General features: G+C 35.0%; 1 protein-coding gene across 1 annotated transcript in view; it reads right to left on the reverse strand.

The window, feature by feature from the left end:
* Ziz (dedicator of cytokinesis protein Ziz) overlaps window positions 1-26,722 on the reverse strand; it is a 573,699-nt gene that overhangs the window by 219,847 nt on the left and 327,130 nt on the right. The window contains exons 20-23 of the mRNA XM_068386849.1: window positions 12,252-12,427; window positions 11,316-11,473; window positions 6,479-6,754; window positions 4,733-4,918 (exon numbers count right to left, since the gene is read on the reverse strand). Coding sequence (XP_068242950.1) covers window positions 4,733-4,918; window positions 6,479-6,754; window positions 11,316-11,473; window positions 12,252-12,427 — 796 coding nt within the window. The remainder of the gene's footprint in view (window positions 1-4,732; window positions 4,919-6,478; window positions 6,755-11,315; window positions 11,474-12,251; window positions 12,428-26,722) is intronic.

Below are 26,722 nucleotides of genomic sequence, written 5' to 3' on the forward strand. Positions count from 1 at the left end.
GTTTCCTGATCCAACGTTTCTCACTAAAAATGAGCTACCCACTAAAAGGTGGGGTCCCTGGAGAATCTGCCCTCTGAAGGAAGATGCATCTCTGTGTCCAGTGGAGTGTCTAAAGGTCTATCTTCGTAGAACTTCAGACTTTAGGGGAGGACAGCTTTTTAAGGGAAAAACTTCAGGTTCAAATTTGTCTCTGAAACAATTAAGGGCGAAGATCACCTACTTCATTCGCAGAGTGGATCCGGACCGCACACCCGCAGGTCATGATCCGAGAAAGATTGCCTTATCTTTGAATTTCTTCCAAAACATGGATTTTGAAAGTCTTCGCTCATATACTGGATGGAAGTCATCCAGGGTATTCTTCAAACACTATGCGAAGCAAGTGCAGGAGATCAAGAGGTTCATGGTGGCAGCAGGTAGTGTGCTAAAACCTGCTGCTTAAAGACTCCGAGGAACAGTGAATTATCTGGGACTGTTACATGAAGGGTGTACATGGTGACTCCTTACGGAGCAACATGTTAAGTGAAGTGTCACCATGGTGACACTATGGACTGTTCCTACTGTAAAAGGCGGAAAAAAAAGCATATAAGAATAACATTGTGCCATGCGTATTATTACGCAAGTGTGAACAGACTGTAATGACAAAAATTCAAGTAAGAAAATTTACAATAATTTTCGCGTTTAAGTGGCTTAAGTGTTTCTTTTCAGATGACACAAGTATTTCTGATGTTACTTCTATATTTATGCTTTTAAAATTTCTAATGATATTTTATACTTTACTATAAAATGCAGATTGATTTCATAATTTATTGTTTATCAATAAAACTAGGATTGAATTTAGCGTCTTATTCGCCCAAAAAAATTCAGATGAAATAAAAATAGGTATCGAGCATTCATTGACCATCCTTTTATTTGACATATATTTAAGTGAACATCTATAAATATTTGTTCCAACACGTAAACAAACTTTCTCTATGTGTGTAAACATCAGGATGCGTCAGTCCTTGGTTACGACTGACTTGGAATTAAATGATGGTAATGCTGACTTATACAAGTAATTGTTTCTACATGGATTCTAACCTGTCTGTCTTAGCATACAGCTAGCCCAGTAGATCCAGGGAGGTGTCAGTAGTTCATACATATATTTGTTCCCTTACAAATACAAACTCTGATTGAGAGGTATATAGTGAGACCAGTATACCTGTTTGTTGGCTAGATTGTTCATAAGATATATCCAATCCTCGAGACTTTTTCCAGAGTCCAGCATGACTCTTCCCTGTAGGGGGCAGGAAGCTCTAACATAGTTCATGATTAGTTGAAATGATGTATAACGGTAACATCATACGTCTCTAAGTCTAAATGACTAAGGAAAGTCTGTTTTCAGGTTATGGCACTAATAGAAAATCCACAGATACATTAATGCTCTGGTAAACTTCCATCAGGACAACATGGCATGAAGCCCAAAAAACGGATTTTGAGCGAAGCGAAAAATCTATTCTAGGGTGAGATAGCCTTGTCGTCCTGATGGACCCGCCCTCCTTTTTTACAAAAGGGCTGAAAGAATCCCTCCCAAAAGTACTGTATCTGTAGCACCTTGTTTAACGCTACAAGGAATAACAAGATGGCGGTCGGATATGACGTCATATAGGTACAGTACTCAAAACAGTAAGGAGTGGTGCCTTAATAACGGCTACCCTCTTGTTCTTGCCACTTTCCTTCTCGAAGCGTAAACGCTATTCGGGGTGAAGATAGCTATGTGGCGTGTCAAGAATACGTCCTCTGATATTATGCGATATCCCTAAAGGTAAAAGTTAGGGATATTTGCGCCAGGAGATAGAATTCTGGATACCTTAAGGTTAAATTCTCTGGGAATATCATTATAGTCAAATATACCCTAGGAAGCTACTTTAAAGGAATTTCCATCAGGACGACATGGCTACCTCACCCAAACATAGATTTTTCGCTTGGCTCAAAATCCGTTATATATATGTACAGTATATATACAGTATATATATATATATATATATATATATATATATATATATATATATATATATATATATGTATATATATATATATATACATATAATATAATATATATATATATACAGTATATATATATATATATATATATATATATATATATATATATATATATATATATGTATATACATATATATATATATATATATATATATATATATATATATATATATATATATATATATATATATATATATATATACACATAGATAGATAGATAGATAGATAGATATGTAGATAGATATATATATACATACATATAATAATAATAATAATAATAATAATAATGATAATAATATTAATAATAATAATACAAATTTAATGACTAACATGATTTCCATCCTTTCGAATAAGCCAAAATTAGGCTTGCTCTTCAATATTGAATTCACTCTGCCATGCCCATCCAGATAAATAGGAAAATTCCTTTAATGATAACTCTTTTTGCTTGGTCAAGGATTCCAACCTATGATTGATAGGAATAAGAGCAGGCATCAGACTTTAGCCCGGTCAACTGTACAGAAAAAAAAATTGATTCCGTCTTTGCTGTATTTACTCCAGTCGAATTCAGGATTTCTACTTAAAATCAAAATCAGCCAATCTCCACCATTACAGGTGATCGGTTTGTAATATTTGTCTGTTTTCACTAACTCGAGATTTTCCAAATAAGCCATAAATACTCTTCAATATTGAATTTGCTCTAACATGGGCTCTCAGACCCAATGGGAAATTACTTTAATATTAAATATTTCTGCCCAGCCAAGGATTTAAACTTATGACTGACATAAATAAGAGATTCTAGCCATTTACTTGCTTATCAAAACCTCTAAAACCATGACTGACTTATGGACACACTTTCTCCAAACACCATTCCTTGCTGTTTGAGTCCCTTCGGTACAACGGTACAAGAGGCACTGATGTTTAATAATGTCTGATAAATATTGTAGACCTTCCAAAAATTAAGAAATTTCATGCTGTCACCTGCTCTCATATCATCTAAAATCTGACCTAAGGTAGGTCTTCGGTAGTACCACTTGAAGAGAGCTATGATTACTTGGTCCATGGGTTGAATGGAAAATGCAGTGTTTAACGGTATGAAAATGACACTCAATTTTGGGTCCAGGTTATTCAGATGCAAGGGATGTCCAGGTGCATTATCTAAGATCAACAAAACATTAAAAGGAAGTTTCTTTACTCTGCAATATTAATTAATTACTGGTATAAAATGGTCACTAAACCATTCTTTAAAAATTACCATGGTAACCCACGGCTTTGGATTAGCCATACAAATTACAGAAGAATCCTCTTTTCGACGTTTTTCAAGCTGGGAAATTAACGGCATGGTAAACTAAAATCAATTTCAGATTGAATTCGTCAGTGATGTTGCCTCCTAATACTCTGACATTAATCTACCACACTTTATATTCATAAAGCTTTCTTTACAAAGAAAAATATTTTCTATAAGTCAATACACAAGATAAGAAATCATATGAAATTCTCGTAATAGATTCCAAATTTCTTAACTGCAAATCTAATACAGTACAGGTATTAAAATCATTATGAAAATCTTCTTTATAAGCAAGATCTTCAAGCATACAATATATTGAGAACATGAAGATTTTGAAAATCTTACCTCCAAAGTATATTAATTTGAGATTTATATTTCAAGGCATGAATACTAAATCTTCTATGTTGAATTTCAATTAATTGTGGGAGTCATACTTGCACTGCATGTCTTTTATTTTTTCCCTCATTTATTCCTTTAATTGAATATTTTAGGATTTTTTCCTCATGACATTTTTGTCAAACAGTAAGTATGCTACACTTTGCAAATTATAAATCTATGTTCTGGAGTTCGTGGTAGGCTATAGTAATTGTGTGATCCTGTCTCCGGTTTGTTCATACTGTTTTCTTTTATTCATTCTGCTTTAAAAAAATTTTTATTAATATGTAATTTTGGCAAACTTATCACAAAGGGGCTCATTTTATGAATAATTTAGTTTTGATTAATAAAACTCCATCAAATATTACTGGGTAATACCAATATACTAAAATTGTTTAATAACTATATCTTAACTAATTTATGTTATAAAATCAACAATTTCCGCAATTTTGAGCTTATCACGTTTTACTTGTTACTCGTATAAATTGAGTCAAGTGTAGTAATTTTAAAATCTCTATGGACCAGATAGGTGTGACTAATTTGAACAGAGATTAAATGACCAGTGTTGTCTTGTTTTTTAACTAAGAAAACACAGATCATACTTGGATCATTTGAAATTTTCTATAAATTCATTATTACACATAATCAGTAATTCATAAAATAATGGGTTAAAATCATTCAAAGGAACAATTATGTTTTATCATGCCATACCTTTTGCAGCTTCAGTTACTTTTTCAGCTTTTCAATTCCCTCATCCATACTTATTTCAGTCCGGTACATCTCAATATCTATATTAGCTTTACCTAATTTAGGGATTAAATATTTGATTTGTTGTACCAAAACAATACCGTAATACCAATAAAAACTACTTATTTTGTCCTTGAAAAGATCAAATTAAATTTAAGTAACTTTTTCAGGTTAAGGAGAATGCTAAAAAACTTAATTAAAACAAGTAGGCACAACAAATTCCAATAATTGTTCCTCAGTATATAAAATTACATTTAACCTAATAACAAAATTAAAGTCCCTTACTGAAGCAAAGTGAAAAAGTGTCCAAGACCATCATTACTCAATGTAGCCCACCATGAGACGAGATGTGCTTCAGGAATATGCTTTAAGGTATGAAGGAAACACAAAAGAAGATCTCGAACTTCACTGGGACTCAGCTTATCATATCTCACAGGCCCTGATTCACCAGCAAAGGCAACACTCAGATTTCTGTTTGGGGAAAAGGATATACTTTAGATACTTTCCTTAGATATAAATTCCACTGACATTTGTGAACACTTGTTTTTAGGACAATTTAACAAATAAAGAAGACACCAATTTCGTGTAACTAAAATGTCAGGAGCCTAACTTCACTGGTATTTTTATAAAAAAAACAACACTAATTTCTATCCCATTCTCAATATCCATCTAAAAATCTCCAAATTTCATTAAAACTGTATTTACAGTGCAAGGTAAAATTACATCACAACTCCCTACGAAAGCCATATTGTCAAATATCAGATTAATGCAAATGAAAATACTATCACATATTACAATAATATATATCTATCTATCTATATGTATATATATATATATATATATATATATATATATATATATATATATATTATATATATATATATATATATGTATATATATACATATATACATACATATATATACCTATATATATATATATATATATATATATATATATATATATGTACACGCACATATATATACATATATTTATATATATACATATATACATACATATATATGCCTGTATATATATATATATATATATATATATATATATATATATATATGTGTGTATATATATGTACACACACATATATATATATATATATATATATATACATATATATATATATATATATATATATATATATATATATATATATATATATATATATATATATATATATATATATATACATATATATATATATATATACTCTAAAGTATATATGAAGTACTCATAGACTGACTTTGATGAAAATCTGTAATATTGCCTAGCTAAAGCTATTTCCATTCTCCTTTGTACAGTACAAGATTATATAGAAACACTAGTGCATTCGACAGGAATCAAAATACTTTTAACACATAAGAACATGCTCTAATGAAGTTTAGGGTTAAGATGAGAAGAATGCTTTTGCTTGCCACCTCAAACAAGAAAACAGTGTAATGTTGATAAAACTGATGATTCCAGGTTACTGGTTTAAGGCAATCAGTCAGTGATGAGACCAGGAATACAAAAAATAGATAGTTATGCAATGGGGGAATTGAAATTTAAAATGGTCATGTATAGCATCATGTCCCAAAAGGTACAATCACTACAAAAACAAAAATCTATGATCAAAGGATTCTTCAGAAATCTGTTACCTGGAAAAGCTCTTACGGGGTCTCGCCACCCTAGAATCAGGCAATTGCTCATTATTCAGCTTAGCAGTGATACATGAGAATTGTATTATTTCTATGCAAAGCTCTTCTAAAACAGCAAAGTATTATGTAAATCTCTTAGTTGAAAATAAAAAAGGCAATGTTAAACTTATGAACATCTTTATTCTTAATAAAGCTACATATCTCCAAACTCAATAAAGCAATCTAAATATCTAAATTTTCTAAAACTCAAGCAACCAAAAAAAAAAGCACTTTAAAATGTCATTAAGAGAAAAGATAAGCAATGAAAACTTGCATCATTTGGCATAGTAACTAAAGTAATATGTGATACATTTATTGTGAAGGGTTCCAAAAACATGGTCTTACCTAGAATGGCTTTTCCCATCTTCAGCAACACTTTCATCTTCTTCTATAGGGATGTCTGAATTAGCTACAGAGGAGCCATGATCTTCTGATTCTAAACTAGAATTGGATTTCCCATTCACAACGTTACTTTGATGTGTTAACAATCCTCCTGGACCAGCAATTATGGACAGATATGAGGGATCTCCACGACCAGAGAGGCTAGAAACATCCAGACGACTAGATCCTTTGCGGGAAGGTGTACTGTATGTGCTCATGTCGACGCTACCTCCACCTGACCTATTTGTCGAAAGAGTATAAATGACATACTGTATATACAATCACTCAAAACATATAGTTTTTCAACTTCATTTTATACACGACTAACAAGGGCCAAAGTATCTGAATATCAGACAATCAAAATAAAATGTCAAACTTTTGTTATAAAAAAAGGTGATAAACTGCCACATAAAAGAGCATGAAGTACATTATTCATGTTTTAAAAGCCCTTTTACATCAATTAAATATCTAAACACTCATGCTATTGCTCAATAAATCTATCTCCTTTGTTTTGGGGAGTAGAGTTAGATGGGTTGAGTGCCCAAAATACGTTCGGCTGTGCATACTAAAAGTGTTCATAAAATTAGTTTTAATATAATAGCAGACCTACAATGATTTAGGAAACTTAAAGGATGTAAGAAATTTGAAACAATGAAAGAGAATGGTATGGAAACAAATTATACTAGTTGCCCCTCATATTTACAATCTTCTTATAGTTTCTATGGATTGTAAAGAATGGTAAAAACAAAAATAAAAGATTAGGGGCATCATACAATAATAAAAGTTCTCAATAGCAATAACAAAAAATGGTGAACTTACTAGAATTGGCATAAATCTATAAGAAAAGTTGGACATACAACATTTAAGGATTCAGAAGGCCTCTGATTTCACTCTATCAAGAAAAAACCTTTGGAATAAAGAAAATAAGCCTTTCATAAAACACCCCTATCAAAAAAATGTTACAAAAACAATAACAGGAATTTATATTTCATTTAAAAAATACGCTGGGCAAGAATAAGGAAGCAAGAAAAGATAAAAAAAAAAAAATACAAGGGTAAACATAATAAAAGATTAGACTAGCATGCTTTCTTATGATGTAGCAACAGGTCGTTATTTGGACAAACATAACAGAACCTTAAAAAGTTTCAGCAATTTCCTGTTATATAAAAAGAACTTTCATACTGTAACCTATTTTCTTAAAAGTTATCATATAATAATCAACTTTTCCTGTAAAGCTTTCTGTACACACAAAACACACACACACACACACACACACACACATATATATATATATATATATATATATATATATATATATATATACATATATATATATGTACTGTATTTGTATATGTGTGTATATACTGTATATATATATATATATATATATATGTACTGTATTTGTATATGTGTGTATATACTGTATATATATATATATATATATATATATATATATATACATATATATATATATATATATATATATATATATATATATATATACAAATATATGTACATGTATATGTATATGTCTATATATATGTACTGTATATATATATATATATATATATATATATATATATATAAATATATATATATATATATATATATATATATATATATAAATATATGTATATGTCTCTCTCTCTCTCTCTCTCTCTCTCTCTCTCTCTCTCTCTCTCTCTCTCTCTCTCTCTAAATATATATATATATATATATATATATATATATATATATATATATATATATATATATATATATATATATATATATATATATATATATGTATATATATATATACTATCACTAGCCAAGTTACAACCCTAGTTGGAAAAGCAAGATGCTATAAGCCCAAAGGCTCCAACCGGGAAAAATAGCCCAAGGAGGAAAGGAAATAAGGAAATAAAGAAAATGAGAACAAATTAAAAATAAATCATTCTAAAAACAGTAACAATGTCAAAACAGATATGTCATATATAAACTATAAAAATACTTATGTTAGCCTGACAACATAAAAACATTTGCTACAACTTTGAACTTTTGAAGTTCTATTGATTCAACTACCCGGTTAGGAAGATCATTCCACAACTTGGTCACAGCTGGAATAAAACTTCTAGAATACTGTATAGTATTGAGCCTCATGATGAAGGCCTGGCTATTAGAATTAACTGCCTGCCTAGTATTACGAACCAGATGGAATTGTCCAGGAAGATCTGAATGTAAAGGATGGTCAGAATTATGAAAAATCTTATGCAACATACATAATAAACTAATTGAACGATGGTGCCAAAGATTAATATCTAGATCAGGAATAAGAAATTTAATAGACCGTAAGTTTCTGCCCAACAAATTTAGATGAGAATTAGCAACTGAAAACCAGACAGGAGAACAATACTCAAAACCAGGTAGAATGAAAGAATTAAAACACTCTTCACAATAGATTGATCACCGAAAATCTTGAAAGACTTTCTCAATAAGCCAATTTTTTGTGCAATTGAAGAAGACACAGACCTAATGTGTTTCTCAAAAGTAAATTTGCCGTCGAGAATCAAACCTAAAATTTTAAAAGAGTCATATCAAGTTAAAGAAACATTATCAATACAGAGATCTGGATGTTAAGGAGCCACTGTCCTTGACCAACTTACAATCATACTTTGAGTTTTGTTAGGATTCAACTTCATACCCCATAATTTGCACCGTGCCCTAATTTTAACTAGATCTCTATTTAGAGATTCAGTAAAGCCAGATCTACATTCAGGGGATGGAATTGACGCAAAGAGAGTAGCATCATCTGCATATGCAACAAGTATGTTTTCTAGGCCAAACCATATGTCATGTGTATATAGTATGAAAAGTATTAGGCCAAGAATACTACCCTGTGGAACACCAGATATCACATTCCTATACTCTCTATGGTGCCCATCAACAACAACTCTTTGAGATCTATTACTTAAAAAATCAATAATAATGCTAAGGAAGGACCCACCCACTCCAAACTGTTTGAATTTGAAAACAAGGGACATATGATTAACACTGTCAAAGGCAGCACTAAAATCAAGGCTAATCATACGAATTTACTGACCATGAGCAAGGGATTTCTGTACAGCATTAGAGATTGTAAGAAGTGCATCACATGCTCCAAGGCCTTTAGGAGAACCAAATTGCAAACTAGAGAATACATGATTACCTTCAGCAAACCTATTAAGACGTTTTGCCAGAAGACGTTCAAAAACTTTAGATAATATGGGAGTTATGAAAATTGGGCGGTAATCAGTTGGACTTAAGCTACCGCAAACACATTTACACAGAGGAGTAACGTTACCAATTCTTCAACAAGTGCTAAAAGTTCCTCTTCTTGCTGACTTACACAAAATAACAGATAACTTTGAAGCTAAGAAATCTGCAGTCTTCATAAAAAACAAAGGAAAAATACCATTTGGGTCTACACCTCCATAAGCATCAAGGTCCAACAACAGAGCTTTAATTTCACGAGATCAAAAAGCTAAACTAGTTAGTTTAGCCTCAGGAAAACATGAATGAGGAAGTTCATGTTTTTCATTCCTTTGTTTACTGTCAAAAACATATACCAAAAGGGTTGCCTTTTCCTTTGGACAGTGAGTGACTGAGCCATCTGGTTTAAGTAAAGGAGGAACTGTTGTATCTACACCAAAGAGTGCAGATTTAAGGGTAGACCTCAATTTATGTTCCCGAGTTGTACCAAAAAGGGTTTCTTTTATGGTTAAATTATATTCCTTTTCAGTTGAAGTATAAACTCTCTGAGGAAACCTCTAAGCTGAGTATAGTTATCCCAGGTCAAATCTGATCTGTTACCCTTCCAAAGATGATAGGCTTCCTGCTTCTCCAAATAAGCACGTCTATATATATATATATATATATATATATATATATATATATATATATATATATATATATATATATATATATATCACCCACAAATGGCATTTAATACCGAATTCTATCTTGGGAATATATATCCGCTTGGATAAGAGTCGGTAAGAGTCTCTGCAGGCATGGTTTCCAGCCGAACAGGTGGGGGGTTCGAATCTCCACCCGTCCAGAAGCTGTTACCATAAAATGAATTCCAATTGGATATATATTCCCAAAATAGAATTCGGTATTAAATGCCATACGTGGGTGATATTTACATTGATTGAAATCGCGTGTGCTTGTGATATATGTTCATATATATATATATATATATATATATATATATATATATATATATATATATATATATATATATATATATATATATATATATATATAATATGAATATATATATATACACAGTATATATATATATATATATATATATATATATATATATATATATATATATATATACATATATATATAATGTATAAACATATATACAGCTATATATATATATATATATATATATATATATACAGTATATATATATATATATATATATATATATATATATATATATATATATATATACATATATATATACAGTATATATATATATATATATATATATATATATATATATATATATATATATATATATATATATATACATATATACATATATATATATATATATATATATATATATATATATATATATATATATATATATATATATATATACATATATATATACACAGTATATATATAATGTATGAATATATATACATTATATAGATATATATATATATATATATATATATATATATATATATATATATATATATATATATATATATATATATATATATATATATATATATATAATGTATTGCTTCAAGCTCACCTTGCAATCCTAGCTCTTGTACTGGCTCTAGGATCTGCTCTTCTTGAAGCTGAATTAGTAGAAGTTGAAGGGACACTTGGCCAGCTCAAGCGTTTGATGTTCTCTAGTAGCACTGATGCAATTGGAAAGTATAAGCAGGCAATCCTCCCCTGTTGTCCCTTAAAAGAAAATAATAAATTCTAAAAACCTGAACTTGCATATTGACCAGTTTTGATAAGGCAATTCATAAAAGAATCTTGAATATCAATTAATTAGAAGGAAAATGAGAAAAAGGACATGTTGTAGTGTGGGTCAGTCGTTATAGGTATTTATGAACTTGTACCATAAAAAAAAAAATTAAATAAAGAATTCCAAAACCTATGAAATACAGAATTCATCCATTGAACACAGAACCTATACCTTTAGTTTCATCTGAAAATTATTTGAAAATGCTCCATATCAAATTTAAAAAGCCTAGAAGTATACTTCTTAAATTCATTTTAATCTTTTATCTATAGTACCTGTCTGACAGGGAAGTGTGAAGAAACACACCGTTACAAACCTTTGTGGAAAAGAATTTCTCTTATCCTCATTGGCAATCCCCATAAAGCTATCTATTATTAAGCTACGGCATGGTAGATTTCTGCCCGATGGTGTGGAGTGAGGATACTCTAATAACCCAGGATTCAATCCTACATATAATTTTCAACATATGATTTCAAATTAGGATTCATTATAACATTTCAAATTTCAGTTCCAGTTAAAGTTCTTTTACTATATATAAATAGCCTAACATTAAGTCCAATTCTGAAACATGATCTCATCAATTTTAAATAGTGTACAAAACTGAAATTCTAATTTAGCTTTCTGTTTAGGTACTCTAAAGCCTTGGAGATGGTTTAAAATTGTGACCAGACACCAACATGCCAAGTTGCATAAGAAAAAAAAAATACTTACTGCCTGCAAATATCGGTCATCAAAGGCATGTTTGGCAAGAATATCACGTAAAACACATATAGCAACACGTTGGACTTCAGCAACTTCACCAAGAGCTGATCGCACTTCACTTAGGAGAGCTCCAGCCAGGAAGTGCCTCGATATGAAGTCAGGACTTAGCAGAAATTCGTCTGTTCCTGAAAAGTGTAACCAAAATGATTTCATTAAATACATAGACATCCAGTCCTTTTTCTGTTAATGTTAGTAAAATAAACAAGCCATATATTGGAAATAATTTGACTATTCCAAAGTAATTGTAAAAAAGAAATTCATACAAACTCTATTAAAGAACTTTTGTATTTGCCTTATTCATGGTCTTCATAAATTTTAGACACAATTCCTTAATAAACTAGAATGGGCATTCAGTAGAGTGCATACCTTCGCCAATAACATACTTGCTATCATGGTAAAAAATTATTATGAGGGTATTGATTACCTACATCATATCTGCAATCATATATATTTTATGATTGCTTTCAATCATTAATTTTCATGCTATTTGATATACAGTGATTTTACAATTGCTTCATGAACTCCCTGACCTTGGAGCCCAACCTTTAACAAGGGTAATGACGTAACTGTATCCATGTTGTATATCACAAGATAGGCAATTGACTTATGCACATTTTGAGACTATTTTCATGCAAATTGGATAAAAATTGACCACGATATAGCAAAAAGATGTTTTTGCCCTTTTTGTGACTTTCACAATGACCTTTTACCCTATCAATCCCAAATTTAAATCAAATTGTTCTCGGATCATGGCCAATCGTCCAACCAAATTTCATGAGATTCGGTCAAATAGTTTTTGAGTTATACCAACCACAAACAAACATTAAATAAATACTAGGCTATCAAAACATACCTTCGCAACAACGAAGTTGGTGAAAGTAAAAAGGAAAACATGCTTGAAGAGCAACTTGAAGCATAGACAGGTAGATTGTGTACTGTACCCCCAATTAGGATACCTAAAGATGGGTAGTTTGTCACCAGAGCTGAACTGTTCATGCTGTGAACAGGCCTTTTATCTAGCTTTAAGGATCAGACACTACTGTATTCATTTAATTTCCTGGCTAGCTCTGGCCTTACATTCACATAGACGGCAGATTGAGCCCTGCCTCGGCTCGTGAGTTTAAGCTGTTTACTAGAGAGGTTACTGATGTGTTTAGGCACTACAGGAGGGAGGTGGGCTTGCTTGGTTGATCTTTTAACTTCAAGTTCAATATATTGTAACCAATACTGTACTATTCATTTAAAAAATAAATAAATCTATCAATTACAATACTAAGCACATGGAAAAATTAGCATTTTCCTATAAATTTAACGGAGCACTAAATTTATTTTACAATAAAGATTAAAAGAATTACATAATTGAGCACTGATGTCATCTATACTCTTTTTCAGAATGGAATATATTGGAAAGACTATTCTTACCATGCAAAGAAAAGTCCCGACCATTGGCCACAGAATGACCATTACAGGTACAGTACATTCCATTTGCTAGTAAAATATGAAATGTTGGCTATCTCAGTAAATCTTGTCAATGTGGTAACATGCTTGGTGTTATTGTTAGCTATAGTAAAAGAAGAGATATTAGATAGGCCAGAAGGGGGCTATGAGGGCCATTCTTGCATCTTGAGATTCTCTGAACGTGTTGATAACCACCTGAATTATTACTATAGGAAGGAAGGTATATATGTCTAAATCCTTACAATATTGAAACATTGGATCTATTGTCAATGCTTATAGATTGGTTATCGGAGAACAATAGACATCCACTTTCTTGTTGAACCTCATTGTAAATATTTCTTAATTAAATTTTTACAACCATTTTCACATCTCTTCGCATGCTAGAGAACAGATAGACCATTCATTTGGAAGATTCTGAACTTTTCAACTTCTGATCACTGCAACATTTGTTTTGTAAGCAGAAAAAAAAATCTTAGATTTTTTTCTGCCTGCTTTTGGGTGTATTTCTTGGTAGTAACCTTACTTATTACTTTCAGCTCTACCTGAATAAGGTCTTTGTAGACTTCCATTAACTTCAGACAGTTAATACACAAGTTTTTCCTGGGAACTCTACTGACCTGAAAGATGAATGTCATGGTTGCTCCCCAACGACTATTTGACAATTCTGAGGTGAGAAAGACCTGGTAATAGAATTTCAGATTGAATCATTTGGAAAGGCTAGGAATGTTGTTCTATCATTGAAAGAGATACTGTAGCTGAATCCAATCCAAGTCTTTATCAAAAACTTTCTTGGTAATAAGAGCCTTGTTACATGATTGAGAAAGATTAATCTGTAAAAGTCTCATTTGTAGAAGACCAAGAAAAAAATTCCAAGGAAGCCATAGTTACTAAAGGACTCAGCCACAAGTGAGCTGAGTACAAGTAATTTCTGTTCTGAAAACTTGAGTCATTCATGAAATAAGGGTATTCTCTCCCATATCTGAGAAGTCCGAAAATGATAAGACTATTCTCATCATGAAATACGTGACCAATTGAGTTGTGTGAAGAACATATTTATGAAGATTCACAAGTACCTCCAATTAATTCAGGAGATTCAAGAGAAGAGTTTGAGGTCTTGGCAATATCTCCTTGTTGGAGTCCATCACCGGCTAGTTGTTCAGATAAAGCAGGACTTGAAAGGTCCTAAGGTACCACTGCCTGAATTTTGGGTCCATCAATCTCGTAAAACCTTACACGAAAATTGTGAATTGGTACATTTTATTGCCCTTGAACGAAACAAAAGGAATTTCCTTAACTGTAGATTAACTGAGATGAGAAAATAAATATCTTTTAAATCTACTGAGAAAATCCAACCACCTTTTCAGATAGTTGGCAGGACTGATACTGGAGATTCCATTGAAAACTTAGAATTAGAAACTAGTTCAGGTTTGAAACATTCAAAACTAGCCACCCAAATCCTGAACCTTCTGAGACTAGAGAAGGACTATTGTAAAATTTGCCCGGCAGATAAGTCACTTTGACTCTAATACCATATTCTGCAATAGCTCTTGATCACCTGCCTGAAGGGATTAAGACTTTACAGGGCTGTTGATTCAGCTTGGTAAAGGAATCCAAAATTTTGATAAGTAGCGAGGATTCAGAAAAGGAATGCAATACCCTCCTTTTTCCTGGATATATTCCAAACCTCTGGATGATGATGCCCCATACTTAAATAAAGAGACAACCTTCTTCCAGCGATATTAAAGAAACACAAAGGGGGTGTATTACACGTTCTACCTATAAGGAGATTTTGACTTAAAATACACATTATTTGAAGTATTCACTAAGAGTAAGGAATTGCTTAAGGAAGATAGATAATGAAGCTGAAGGCATCAAAAGGAGTTTTATTTGATTCTTGATTTGCTACTATTGACAATTTGTTAGAATCTAAGAACAACCTTAATACTGAAGGGGAAATTAATTTTTACTTCTAAGTATCGGACACAGCTTTAACAAAAAATACTAAATACTATTTTCTTTAAAAAAAAAAAAAATAAAACTCACTTGAAGCATCTGAAACACAATCAGACATTGCAAAGTCTACGTAGGGAAGGAAATCTAAAAACGTCATCATAATATCTTATCGCACCACCCGTGTATCTAATGGATGTCTCTGTCATTTTCATCCTTTAGATCTACATTAGTACATGTAGGTCCCAGTGAGCAGCAGCAGAAGATGTGATCCACGATTTGGGGCGATTCACCACAGGGACAATCAGCAGTGGTGACATATACCCACTTCTGAAGTCTATCTCCTGTTTTCCCAACATTTGGATCTTGCTTTATTTAAGGTGATCCATTTTTTTCTGTCAAGGGACGCTCCACAATGTAGGTGTTCGCTAGGGTCAGGTAGTGCTTCCTTGGTTGAATTACAGTCAAATATAGGTAGTAGGTTGGCCAGGGCACTAGCCACCTGTTGAGATACTACCGCTAATGAGCTTATTGTGCCTTGTGATTGGCCAGACAGTGCTTAATTGGATAATTCTCTCTATTTAGGCTCGCTTTCCTTTTGCCTACACATGCACCGAATAGTGTGGCCTATTCTTTACATATTCTCCTCTGTCCTCATACACCCGATAACACTGAGAATATCAATCAATTCTTTTTTCTTCAAGGGGCTAACTACTGCAATGTAATTGTTCAGTAGCTACTTTCCTCTTGGTGAGGGTAGAGGAGACTCTTTAGGTATGGTAAGCACCTCTTCTAGGAGAAGGATACTCCAAAATCAAACCATTGTTCTCTGGTCTTGGAGAGTCCCATAGCCTCTATACCATGGTTTTTCACTGTCTTGGGGTTGTCACAATGTAAGAGGATTAAAATGAAAATATTAACTAGAGTTTAATCAAATTATTGGTAGTCGTTAACTGGTTTAGTTTAAAGGTTTAAGTTGCAGGACGTAGGGCAGCGGTTGCCGACCTGTGACCTCATCTCCACGATTCCTGGGTGGTGAGGAAATCAGTTTGAACTAAATTATGTCACAAGCTACCGAGCCTGGAGAAAGAGTTGCACCATGTATGTTGAATGTAAACTGTTGTCATTCTTTTATTTCCCAGGTCAAAGCATGAGGGAGGTTGGAAAAGTACTGGGGGATTTGAGGTGGTGCAACCTAGATCTGGGCGACCTAGATCGCAGATGTCACATAGTAAAAGGCTACCACCTATCTCCGGGAGGGAGCACCTGAAACCCATAGAGACAGGTGCCATAAAAACTCACCCTTAGAAGTAGGGTGAGTGGAGTTGGGCACGGACCATGGTCGCGTGCTCTTGTCGTCGCTGGGCTCCCAGTATGCTCAAACGACACTCCGCTAGGTTGCGACCTTATTATTATCATCATCATTATTATTACTATTATTATTATTATTATTATTATTAGCTAAGCTACAACCCTAGTTGGAAAAGCAAGATGCCAAGTGAGGAAAGGAAATTAGGAAATAAATAAACGATATTAGAAATAATTAACAATTATTAAAATATTCTAAAAACAGTAACATCAGACCAGATATTTCATACATATAAACTATAAAAAGAGTTAGGTTAGCCTGGTCAACATAAAAACAATTTCTGCACGTTTGAACTTTTGAAATTCTAATCAAGTTAACAACTTCTGTAATGTTAGCTTTCTTCATCTATGGACGTCCAATTCAAACCAAATAATGTTAAAACAGTTACTGGGGGAACAGTGTCCTTTTTCTGATGATATCAGCTAAATAAAACTAGGCAATCGAAACAAAACTCTGTTTTTGGTGAGAATAATCTGTACTACTTCGTAAATAATAACGGGACTACTAGTGATTAGTTATGAGGTTACCTTTTTCAAATCTATTTCACAACTAACTCTTCTCTCTGCGATTACAGACGATTACTGCATATTATCCTATGTTGCGACCTTAGGAGTGATGTTTGCCTAAAACTTATAATGTCAGACAAGTAACATGTGTGCCCCTCCCTCTTGTTTCACCTGGATAGAAATTAAGATTGTACCGTTTAGTCAATAAGTCAGATTTGGGCCTTGAGATAAATTGCTATTCTACTAATGGAAGAAGATTAACAGTAACTTGCTATAAGTCCTTTCTCCCCGAGTGTGTCTGTAATTTACAAGTGATTCACTGTTATCTACAAATTATGAGCTTTTTACAGTAAACTGTTCCAGCAATTTAAAAGTCAGTGAGAGACCTATATTTCTTCCATTATGTAATTAGAGATTTAGAGTTCCATTTCATACATTCACTTTGAAGATTTCTGCTCATGTTTCTGTGACAATTAACTTAGAAAATAAATCCTCTTTCCGATGTAAAAGTTGTCTAATTCCCCGCCTCCCCTCATTTATCAATTAATTGCCACATCTAATGACACAGTAGAGTTCTCTTGCTTGAGGGTACAATCAGGCCCATCGTTCTATCTTATTTCTCATTTGCTTGGTTTTTAAAGTTTTTATAGTTTATATAAAAATATTCATGTTTAAAAATAAATCTTTCCATATAAAAGAAAAAGGGGATACACAAAATTGTAATAATTATAGGGCAATCAAACTCCTCCCACATACTATTAAGCTTTCGGAAAGGATTATACAGTAGAGCATATGATAAGGGTAGAGACCAAGACTGGAGAAGAGCAGTTTTGGATTTATGCCAGTCAGAAGCACGACGGATGCACTATTTCCACTAAGGCAGTTGATGGGAAATATAGAAAAGGACAAAAGGAATTACATATAGTATATATTGATTTAGGGAAGGCTTATGACAGAGTTCCACGGCAGGAGATATGGAGATGTGTGAGAGAGAGGGGAACACCAGAGAAATATGTTAGACTGATCAGAGATATATATGAAGTAGCAGGCACACAACTAAGAACAAGTCTTGGTTTGACTGAGACTTTTGAAGTAGGGATTGGGTTACACCAGGGGTCGTCTTTAAGCCCCTACTTGTTTAATATTGTAATGGATGAAATTACTGAAAGAGTGAGGGAACAGTCACTATGGACTATGTATGTTTGCAGATGATATAGTTCTGTGTGATGAAACCAGAGAAGAATTGGAGGGGAAGCTAGAGAGATGAAGAGAGGAAATGGAGAGCAGAGGGCTAAAGATCAGTAGAACAAAAAACAGTATATGTGTTGCAACCCGCAGAACGAATTGAATGACATACATCTGCTGGGTGAAATAGTTAAAAAGACAGAAAAATTCAATTACCTAGGGTCTTATGTGGAGGAAACAGCAGAGCTCCAAATGGAAGTGAACAGTAGAATTTAAGCTGGATGGAATAATTGGAAAAGCGTCCTGAGTGATGTGTGATCAAAGGATAAACTTAAAGTTAAAGGGAAAGGTACATAAAACTGTAGTGAGACCTGCCATGATATATGGTGCAGAGACCTGGCCCTTGAAAAAGATCTTTGAGAAGAAAATAGATGTTGCGGACATGAAAATGCTAATATAGATGGCTGGGATCACGAATCTGGATAAGGTTAGGACTGACTTGGTAAGGGGAACATCAAAGTTTACAGAGGTGTCAAAGTAATCATAGAACAGAGACTCCACTGGTTTGGGCACATAATGAGGAGAGACCAGGAGTATGTTGGGAGGAGGTTGTCGGAGATGGATTTTACAGGTAAGAGGAGGAGGGGGAGACCAAAGAGAAGGAGGATGGAGTGTGTATCAGCAGATATGGAGGAGAAAGATCTCATAGTGGAGGACATCGGAGACAAAAGAAATTGGAAACGGCTTTCAAGAAATAGCGACCCTGCATAGCAGGAGAAGCTTTAGTCAAAGAAGAAAAAGAAGCATCCTGGGCGTCTTGTACGGCTCTCATTATCTTAAGGGTTACAAACCCCCTTTTCATAAGTTAATGAAGATGATCAGGTCTTGACAGGTTCACTTATTAGCTGCCTTCCTTTCCTGTACTTCCCTTGAGGGTGGACCCTTCCCTATGGGACTGTTCACTCTCCCAATGTTAATTTTACAATGTGTATGCCGCCTTGTGTCGACATGCCTGGGGTACTGACAGGTCAGTCTTCTATTGGCTACTAGAAATAGTTGCCACCCTGACACAGCTGCTGCCAACTCAGGGGCAGCTATTGCTGGTCGAGACAGTATAAGTGAACTTTCGTTCTTAGGTTGTTCCGATAGACCTACTCTGGAAGTTCTGTGTCCCTTTAATGTGAACCTTTCCTCCATATTCCTACCACAACATCATTATATTTTGCTTCATAAATCTCTATTCATATCTGAGCTTTTGGCATGTGTTTAGATTACATTCAATCTTTAGCCCTTTTTAGGCGGTAGGTTTATTTAGGTTAGGATGTATTCTATCTAACTGATTTTAAGAACATATAAATTTTAATGATATATACTCATTGAACTGTATTCTTTACAAGTCGCTAATGACATGGAGTGTTCAACGGTCACCTGTACCAGGCCGATCAAGTTGCCCTGTGGCCACAAGACCTACCAAAAACACGATGATTGTCATGTTTCCAAAGGATCTGTTGCAATCTGGGAACCTATCAACTACCAGGTTTGCACGGATCTCCTTAAATCCAGCTTCTATGCCACTGACGTCTCTTTGGATGTTCGATATCAAAGTCGGAGGATGCTTCGACACTGTGTAAGAGGCTTCCAGAAAACCCCTCAACAAGGTGCCCCTTATCTTCCTTCTCTGGAACTGAAGGACTTCCTCTTTCCCAAGGTTGAGGTGAATTCTGTGGTTGGTCAAAAATTACCGACAGTTCAACTCCCACCTGTACCAGCAGATCATGCGATGATGAAGTCCGGGACGCTCTGCAAGTCATGAGCCTAGACTCTGACAGCATGTTCTGTGCCATCAGAGAGGGAGAGGATCCTGCAGACCACAGAAGCCTCAGAAGAGTTATTGGATGTATATCAGGTTAGTACAGCTACCAGTGCCTCTTTACTTCCACCCATAACTGCTGCTCAAGCCTTAGCTTCAACCTCCACCCCAGTTCCGACTTTAGGCAAACCTTCACTTCCTAGTAACTTGGAACTAAAGCTTTTATGGAGAACTTTACCGTCAAATATGAACGTTCTAAAACGGAACTAACAGCGAGGATAGAAGCTTTACAAAAGGCAACTTTCTAAGAATCCCCAAGCTTCTAGTCTACAAAAAGGCACAGTTAAGAGCACTTGGCGCTATGCTGAGCATATGGCCTTAACCGAAATTTCCTCCATATTGGGAGTGGTTTGGGTTCCAAGCCAGTTTCCGACTTGGAATTCTTTCCATCGATCAATAGTTATCCTTATTGCTGCGTAAGGCTCAACTCGGAAGCGTCCATTAGGGATGATACGATCCCTAAGGAAACAATCATTCTGGACCATAGCAAGGCTTAATCACTTTTGATTACAGAGTTAAAGATGGCTGAATTCACCAATACCCAACTTTCTGCCTTTGGCAAGAAACATGCCACCTTTGTGGCACCCATGGATACTGTCTTCCCTTTTACCTCTAAAAGCCTAGAGGCCGTGATGAGAGCAGTAGTGGAGGGTACGTCATTCCAAGTGTTAGAGGAATGTAAACCTGTCTCTCTAGCCCTTCCTTATGATTCGAATAACTGGGAGGGCGTCCTACATACCTTCACTGTTAGAAACCTTGATAAATACATCAGAGGCAAACAGTTTAATGAGAAACTGCCTTGGATTCCCGAATCCCTATTAAAGGGAAAATTGGAAGCTAAAGTGAGACTTTTTGCCTCTTTATCCTTCCAATCTTATCTTGAGATGCTTATTGGAAACTATTCCAAATCTGATCTCTTCACTGTCTTGGCAAAGACTCACCTAATCATGTTTCATAGAGATCTCCATGCTTTCTTCCTAGTCAGGAGAGCAGGTAGAGAACACGTCTGAGCCGCTGCTATGATCAGACATGAACCTAGAAAACTGATCGACTCCAATATCTGGGGAAAGGATCTCTTCCTTTAAAAAATTGGGTAAAAAAAAAATCATGGACAAAGCACCTCAGGAGAATAAGAGCCTTATAGATGTGTGGGTATGTCCTCTAAACGGAAATTTACCCCCAATGAAGGACGTCAACCCAAGGGCAAGAAGCCCAGAAGTCACTTTAAGGGAAGGAAATCCTTTCCAGTCGTAACAGCCTAAGTTGCCGCCATCTCTCACTGTGTACACAGTTCCCGAGCAGTATGTTTCACAGTCTCCAGCCTTCAACCCAGTGTACAACAGAGCTACCACTATGTTCTAACCTTCCAAAACTCATAAGAAGGGCTCCGATAATAGGGGAAGGTCTGGAAGAGGCGGTCAAACTAGGGGCCGAGGAAGTAAAGGCGAGACGACTAAAGATGTAGGTCCTTCACAACAACAATGAGGAGCTTCTGGTAGTGGGACGACTTCACCTGTTCCCGGATCAATGGAAGTTCGATCCCTGGGCTTACAGCATAGTCTCAAAAGGGCTAGGCTGGAAATGGAGACAAAAGCCACCCAGGTAAAAGAGGTTCTTTCAACCCACCAAGCAAATTCATTCTGAACGACAAGTTTCAGATGCTAATTATCTCACAAATAAGGACCCTACTACCCCAGGGGTCCTACGACATCTCCATAGATCTTACAGACGCCTATTGGAATCTTCCGATAGGTCAGCGCTTCTCCTTCTACCATAGTTTCAAACTGGCAAGAAAGGCCTACGTATTCAAAGCTATGCCCTTCGAGCTCAGTATAACTCAATGGATTTTCCCGAAGCTAGTGGAGGCCATTGTCCAACAACTTCGGAACAGAGGCCTTCAGGTGATGAAGTACCTGGACGACTGGTTAGTCTGGGCTTCAACGAAGTTGAAATGTCTTTGAACGGCCGGAAAGGTCATGAACTTCCTAGAGTCTCTGTACTTCCAAATCAATCTCGAGAAGTTCAAGCTATCTCCAGCTCAGAAATTCTAGTGGCTAGGACTTCACTGGAATCTACAGTCACACACCCTCTCTCAACCACAACACAAGATAGACGACAACAGGAAAGTCTTGGGGTCATTACAATTCGCTGCAGTGAGAGACACAATACTGAAAGCAAGACTCAAGATGCTAATAGTCCAGAGAAGGAAGTCCTTCATTGCTTGGAGAGATCTTTGCCACAAAACCTCGGTATTACTGCGGAAGCAGCTCGAGCCACGGTCTGCTGCCAAGAGTCTATAAAACTATGTACCTCTGCAGTACCCTCCTTCTTCCGTGACTATTCACACGGATGCCTCAAAACAAGGTTGGGGGGGGGGAACTCTTCCAAGAAAGTGCATGATCAGTGGTCGATCGCATTTCGGAAGTATCACATTAATGCTCTCGAAGCTATGGCAGTGTTTCTGACCCTGAAGAGACTATGCCCAAAGACGAAATTACACATCAAATTTGTCATTGACAACAATACAATAGTACACTGTGTCAACAGACAGGCCTGCAGATCTCCTCAGATCAACCATGGAATCCTAGCCATTCTCTCTTTAGCAAAAGGGAGGAAATGACATCTTTCAGCAATTCACCTAAAGAAGGATTCGAAATGTGATATAGGACACACTGTCGAGGTCTAAGCCTCAGAAAACAGAATGGTCTCTGAATGAAAAATCATTCTGTTTCATTTTAGAGCAAGTCCTGGAACTGCAAGTTGATCTCTTTGCAAAGAGCTTCAACAAGAAGCTTCCCCCGTTATGTAGCACCAAACTTAGATCCGGAAGTAACAAGAATGGATGCAATGTCTCTGGATTAGATCCAGTGGTCTCTCATCTACCTATTTCCTCCATTCAACCTACTACTGGAAGTACTGATCAAACTGCAGACTTTCAGGGAAATAACAGATCTAGTGTCTCTCAAGAGGCCCAAGAGCAATTAGTATCTTCTTGTTGTGGACCTCAAACCCACCAAGGTCCCTCTACCATCACCAGTGCTATCCCAGGATATTATGCAGAAGACTGTCTTCATTTTCTTTTGGATAACAAAAATCCTTCAGCTAAAGATTTTCTCACCATCGCGGCTCATGGAAAATTCGAAGTTGCGAGGGAAAGAATTGTCTTCATAGAAGAGTAAAAGTCAAACACAACAAAACGACAATATTTGTCTTCCTGGAAAAAATGGGTTGCGTTCGTGAAGTCATTAACCCCTCTTCTATTTCTATGGACTTCTGTATTTCTTTCTTTATTTCACTACACGATCAAGGTCTGACCTCTACAACTATTGCCTCATGTAAGTCGGCACTAACTAGACTGATCGCTTATGCTTTTGATATCAAACTCAATAGTGAGATGTTCAATAAGATCCCAAAGGCTTGTGCTAAACTGACACCTAATGCTCCTCCTAGGGCAATTTCATGGTAGTTGGATAAAATCCTGCAATTTGCCTCTTCGATAGATAATTAATCTGCCTCTCTGAGGGACCTTACTCAAAAGTATATCTTTTTGCTTGCTATGGGTTCTAGTATTAGTCAGTGAGATTGTGGCCCTTTTAAGGGATGATGGCCACATTGAATTCTCGGATTTGGAGGAGGTAAACATTTATCCAGATCCTGCATCCTTGATGAAAAGCTAACTTTCCACGAAACGCTGGGGGACCTGGAAGATTGTTCCATTACAGGAGGACCCTTCTCTGTGACCCGTGGGGTGTCTTAAGGCCTACCTTTCCAAGAGCCGTGCCTTTAAAGGTGGTCAACTTTTTAATGTGGGGACGACAGGATCTAATCTTTCTATGGAACAGCTAAGATCCAAAATCACCTACTTCATCAGAAGGGCTGACCCAAAAAGTAATCCAGCGAGTCATGACCCTAGAAAAGTTGCCTCTTCCTTAAATTATTTTTCAATCTATGTTCTTTACAGGCTCACAGGCTTACACAGGATGGAAATCTTTAAGAGTTTTCTTCAAATATTACCTACGTCAGTTGGAAAAGATTAAACACTTCGCGGTGGCCTCTGTTACATACAGTATACCTATCTAATATCATAATGAGTCACAGGTGATATTTACCTTTTAGGTCACGAGTATTACTATTTTACTATTCTATTCCATAATTTGAGGTCTGAAAACTCTGGTTTTCTGTATATATATATATATATATATATATATATATATATATATATATATATATATATATATATATATATATATTGTATATAATGTTGTACTGCTAATGCTACATGTATGTACTTTTGCTGGTGCACCCACTTCTGAGCGCAAGACAAATGAGCGCCGACAGTTGAGCGCCGACAATTGAGCGCAAGACAAATGCGCGCACTAACATTTGAGCGCCATAATTTCAAAATTTAATCCTCGCCTTATATTTTTGTATTGACATTATAGACGTTCAGTACTCACTGTTACAAGCGTTTGGATAAAAAGGAAGAAGAAACAATATTAATCTTTATTTGCTATAAAAATAATTTGTAAATATAATATAATATAATTATAGCATTGTTTACTCGTTCATATTTTTTTGTGTTTTACATGTTCATGCTGCCCACAGTTTATTCTGATCAATTTGGTTGAGGTGTGATTTTGTTCTATTCTTAAATATTCTATGAATTTGTATATTGTATGGTGCATATGCCCTATTGACTGATGCATTGTCCGATGCCACCCCTCTAACGAATGATTTGTACGTGGATGTTCATTGACGACTTTGGAAGAAGAGCAACTACTTCCGGACGCAAATTAAGTTGTGGCTCTTGAATGAGTCGCCTTGGTGGATCATTCGATGTTGCAGCTCTTTCACGAAGTTGCATCATTGATAATCTAGACTCAGACTTTGCAGGATCTGGTACATGATCGTGTTCACTGGCAGATGTGCATTCATCTCCAATAACATATATCCTTCCTTTGCACTTCCGGTCTACACAACGCCATGACTGTTTCCCACTCTTAGGCACTCTGTCAAGTCTGTAACAGTAGCCTTCGTGCAATATATTATCTTTTCCTTTGGATGATGTTACCTTCTCCATAACGAGGGTACTTTGAACTAAAATAAATCAAAAGTATTTCTCTTTTAGAAAGTTTTGTTAAAATTTCCAACATATGAATAATTTTAGAAATACTAATAACCAAACGATATGCACACAAAATGAAAGTTAACGATTGTAACCAAACAAGTTAACAATGTAACCAAATGATTTTAAGGAATTTTAACGATAATAAAAATCCGATAGCATGCCCTTTTCTGAAAAACAATTTAACGAAATAAACAAACAGTTTTTTACTAACCGAACAACAGTTATCGAGGGACATGGATTCATATTTAGATAGATAGATAGATGCAGATAATAAACAGATATACAGAGTATGTATGTGTGTGCGTGTTTGTCTTTAGTTCTAAAATTTCGTGCATGCAATTGTCGGCGCTCAAATGTTAGTGCGCGCATTTGTCTTGCGCGCAATTATCGGCGCTCAACTGACGGCGCTCATTTGTCTTGCGCGCAAAAGTCGGACCACGACTTTTGCTAAACAATAAAAGACTACTGTTCCTTTTTGCATTCCCTTTACAGTATTTGGACCTGCTATCTATATAAAATAAATGTAGTGTATCAAAATTTTTAACCCTCCTTTTAAAGAGTTTGGTCATTTCATGAACTGGAGACAAAGTTCTTCAAAGTGAGTGGGACTGTGCTACTGTTTTGCTTTGCTACTACTTATGTACAAACTTTTTGCTTATTCTCATCGTTTGGTACCATAGTTACCAATGCTCCAGGAAGTATGCTTATATCCATGCAGTTAGGGGATTAAAACTCTTCTGGTCACAACTGAGAATGATAATTCTCTGGTACACTTCCATCAGCACGACATGGCTTGAGCCTAAAAAAAAAAAAAAAAGGATTTTGAAAAAGGAAAAAATCTATTTTTGGGTGAGATAGCCATGTTTTCCAGATGGCCCGCCTGTCATTTTCCATCCCCTCCCAATTCTCAGTGTGGGACCTCGATTAATGTGATGGCTGCTCCTGGAATGGTTT

Source organism: Palaemon carinicauda, chromosome 1 (genome assembly GCF_036898095.1).
Source record: "Palaemon carinicauda isolate YSFRI2023 chromosome 1, ASM3689809v2, whole genome shotgun sequence".
Taxonomy (NCBI): domain Eukaryota; kingdom Metazoa; phylum Arthropoda; class Malacostraca; order Decapoda; family Palaemonidae; genus Palaemon; species Palaemon carinicauda.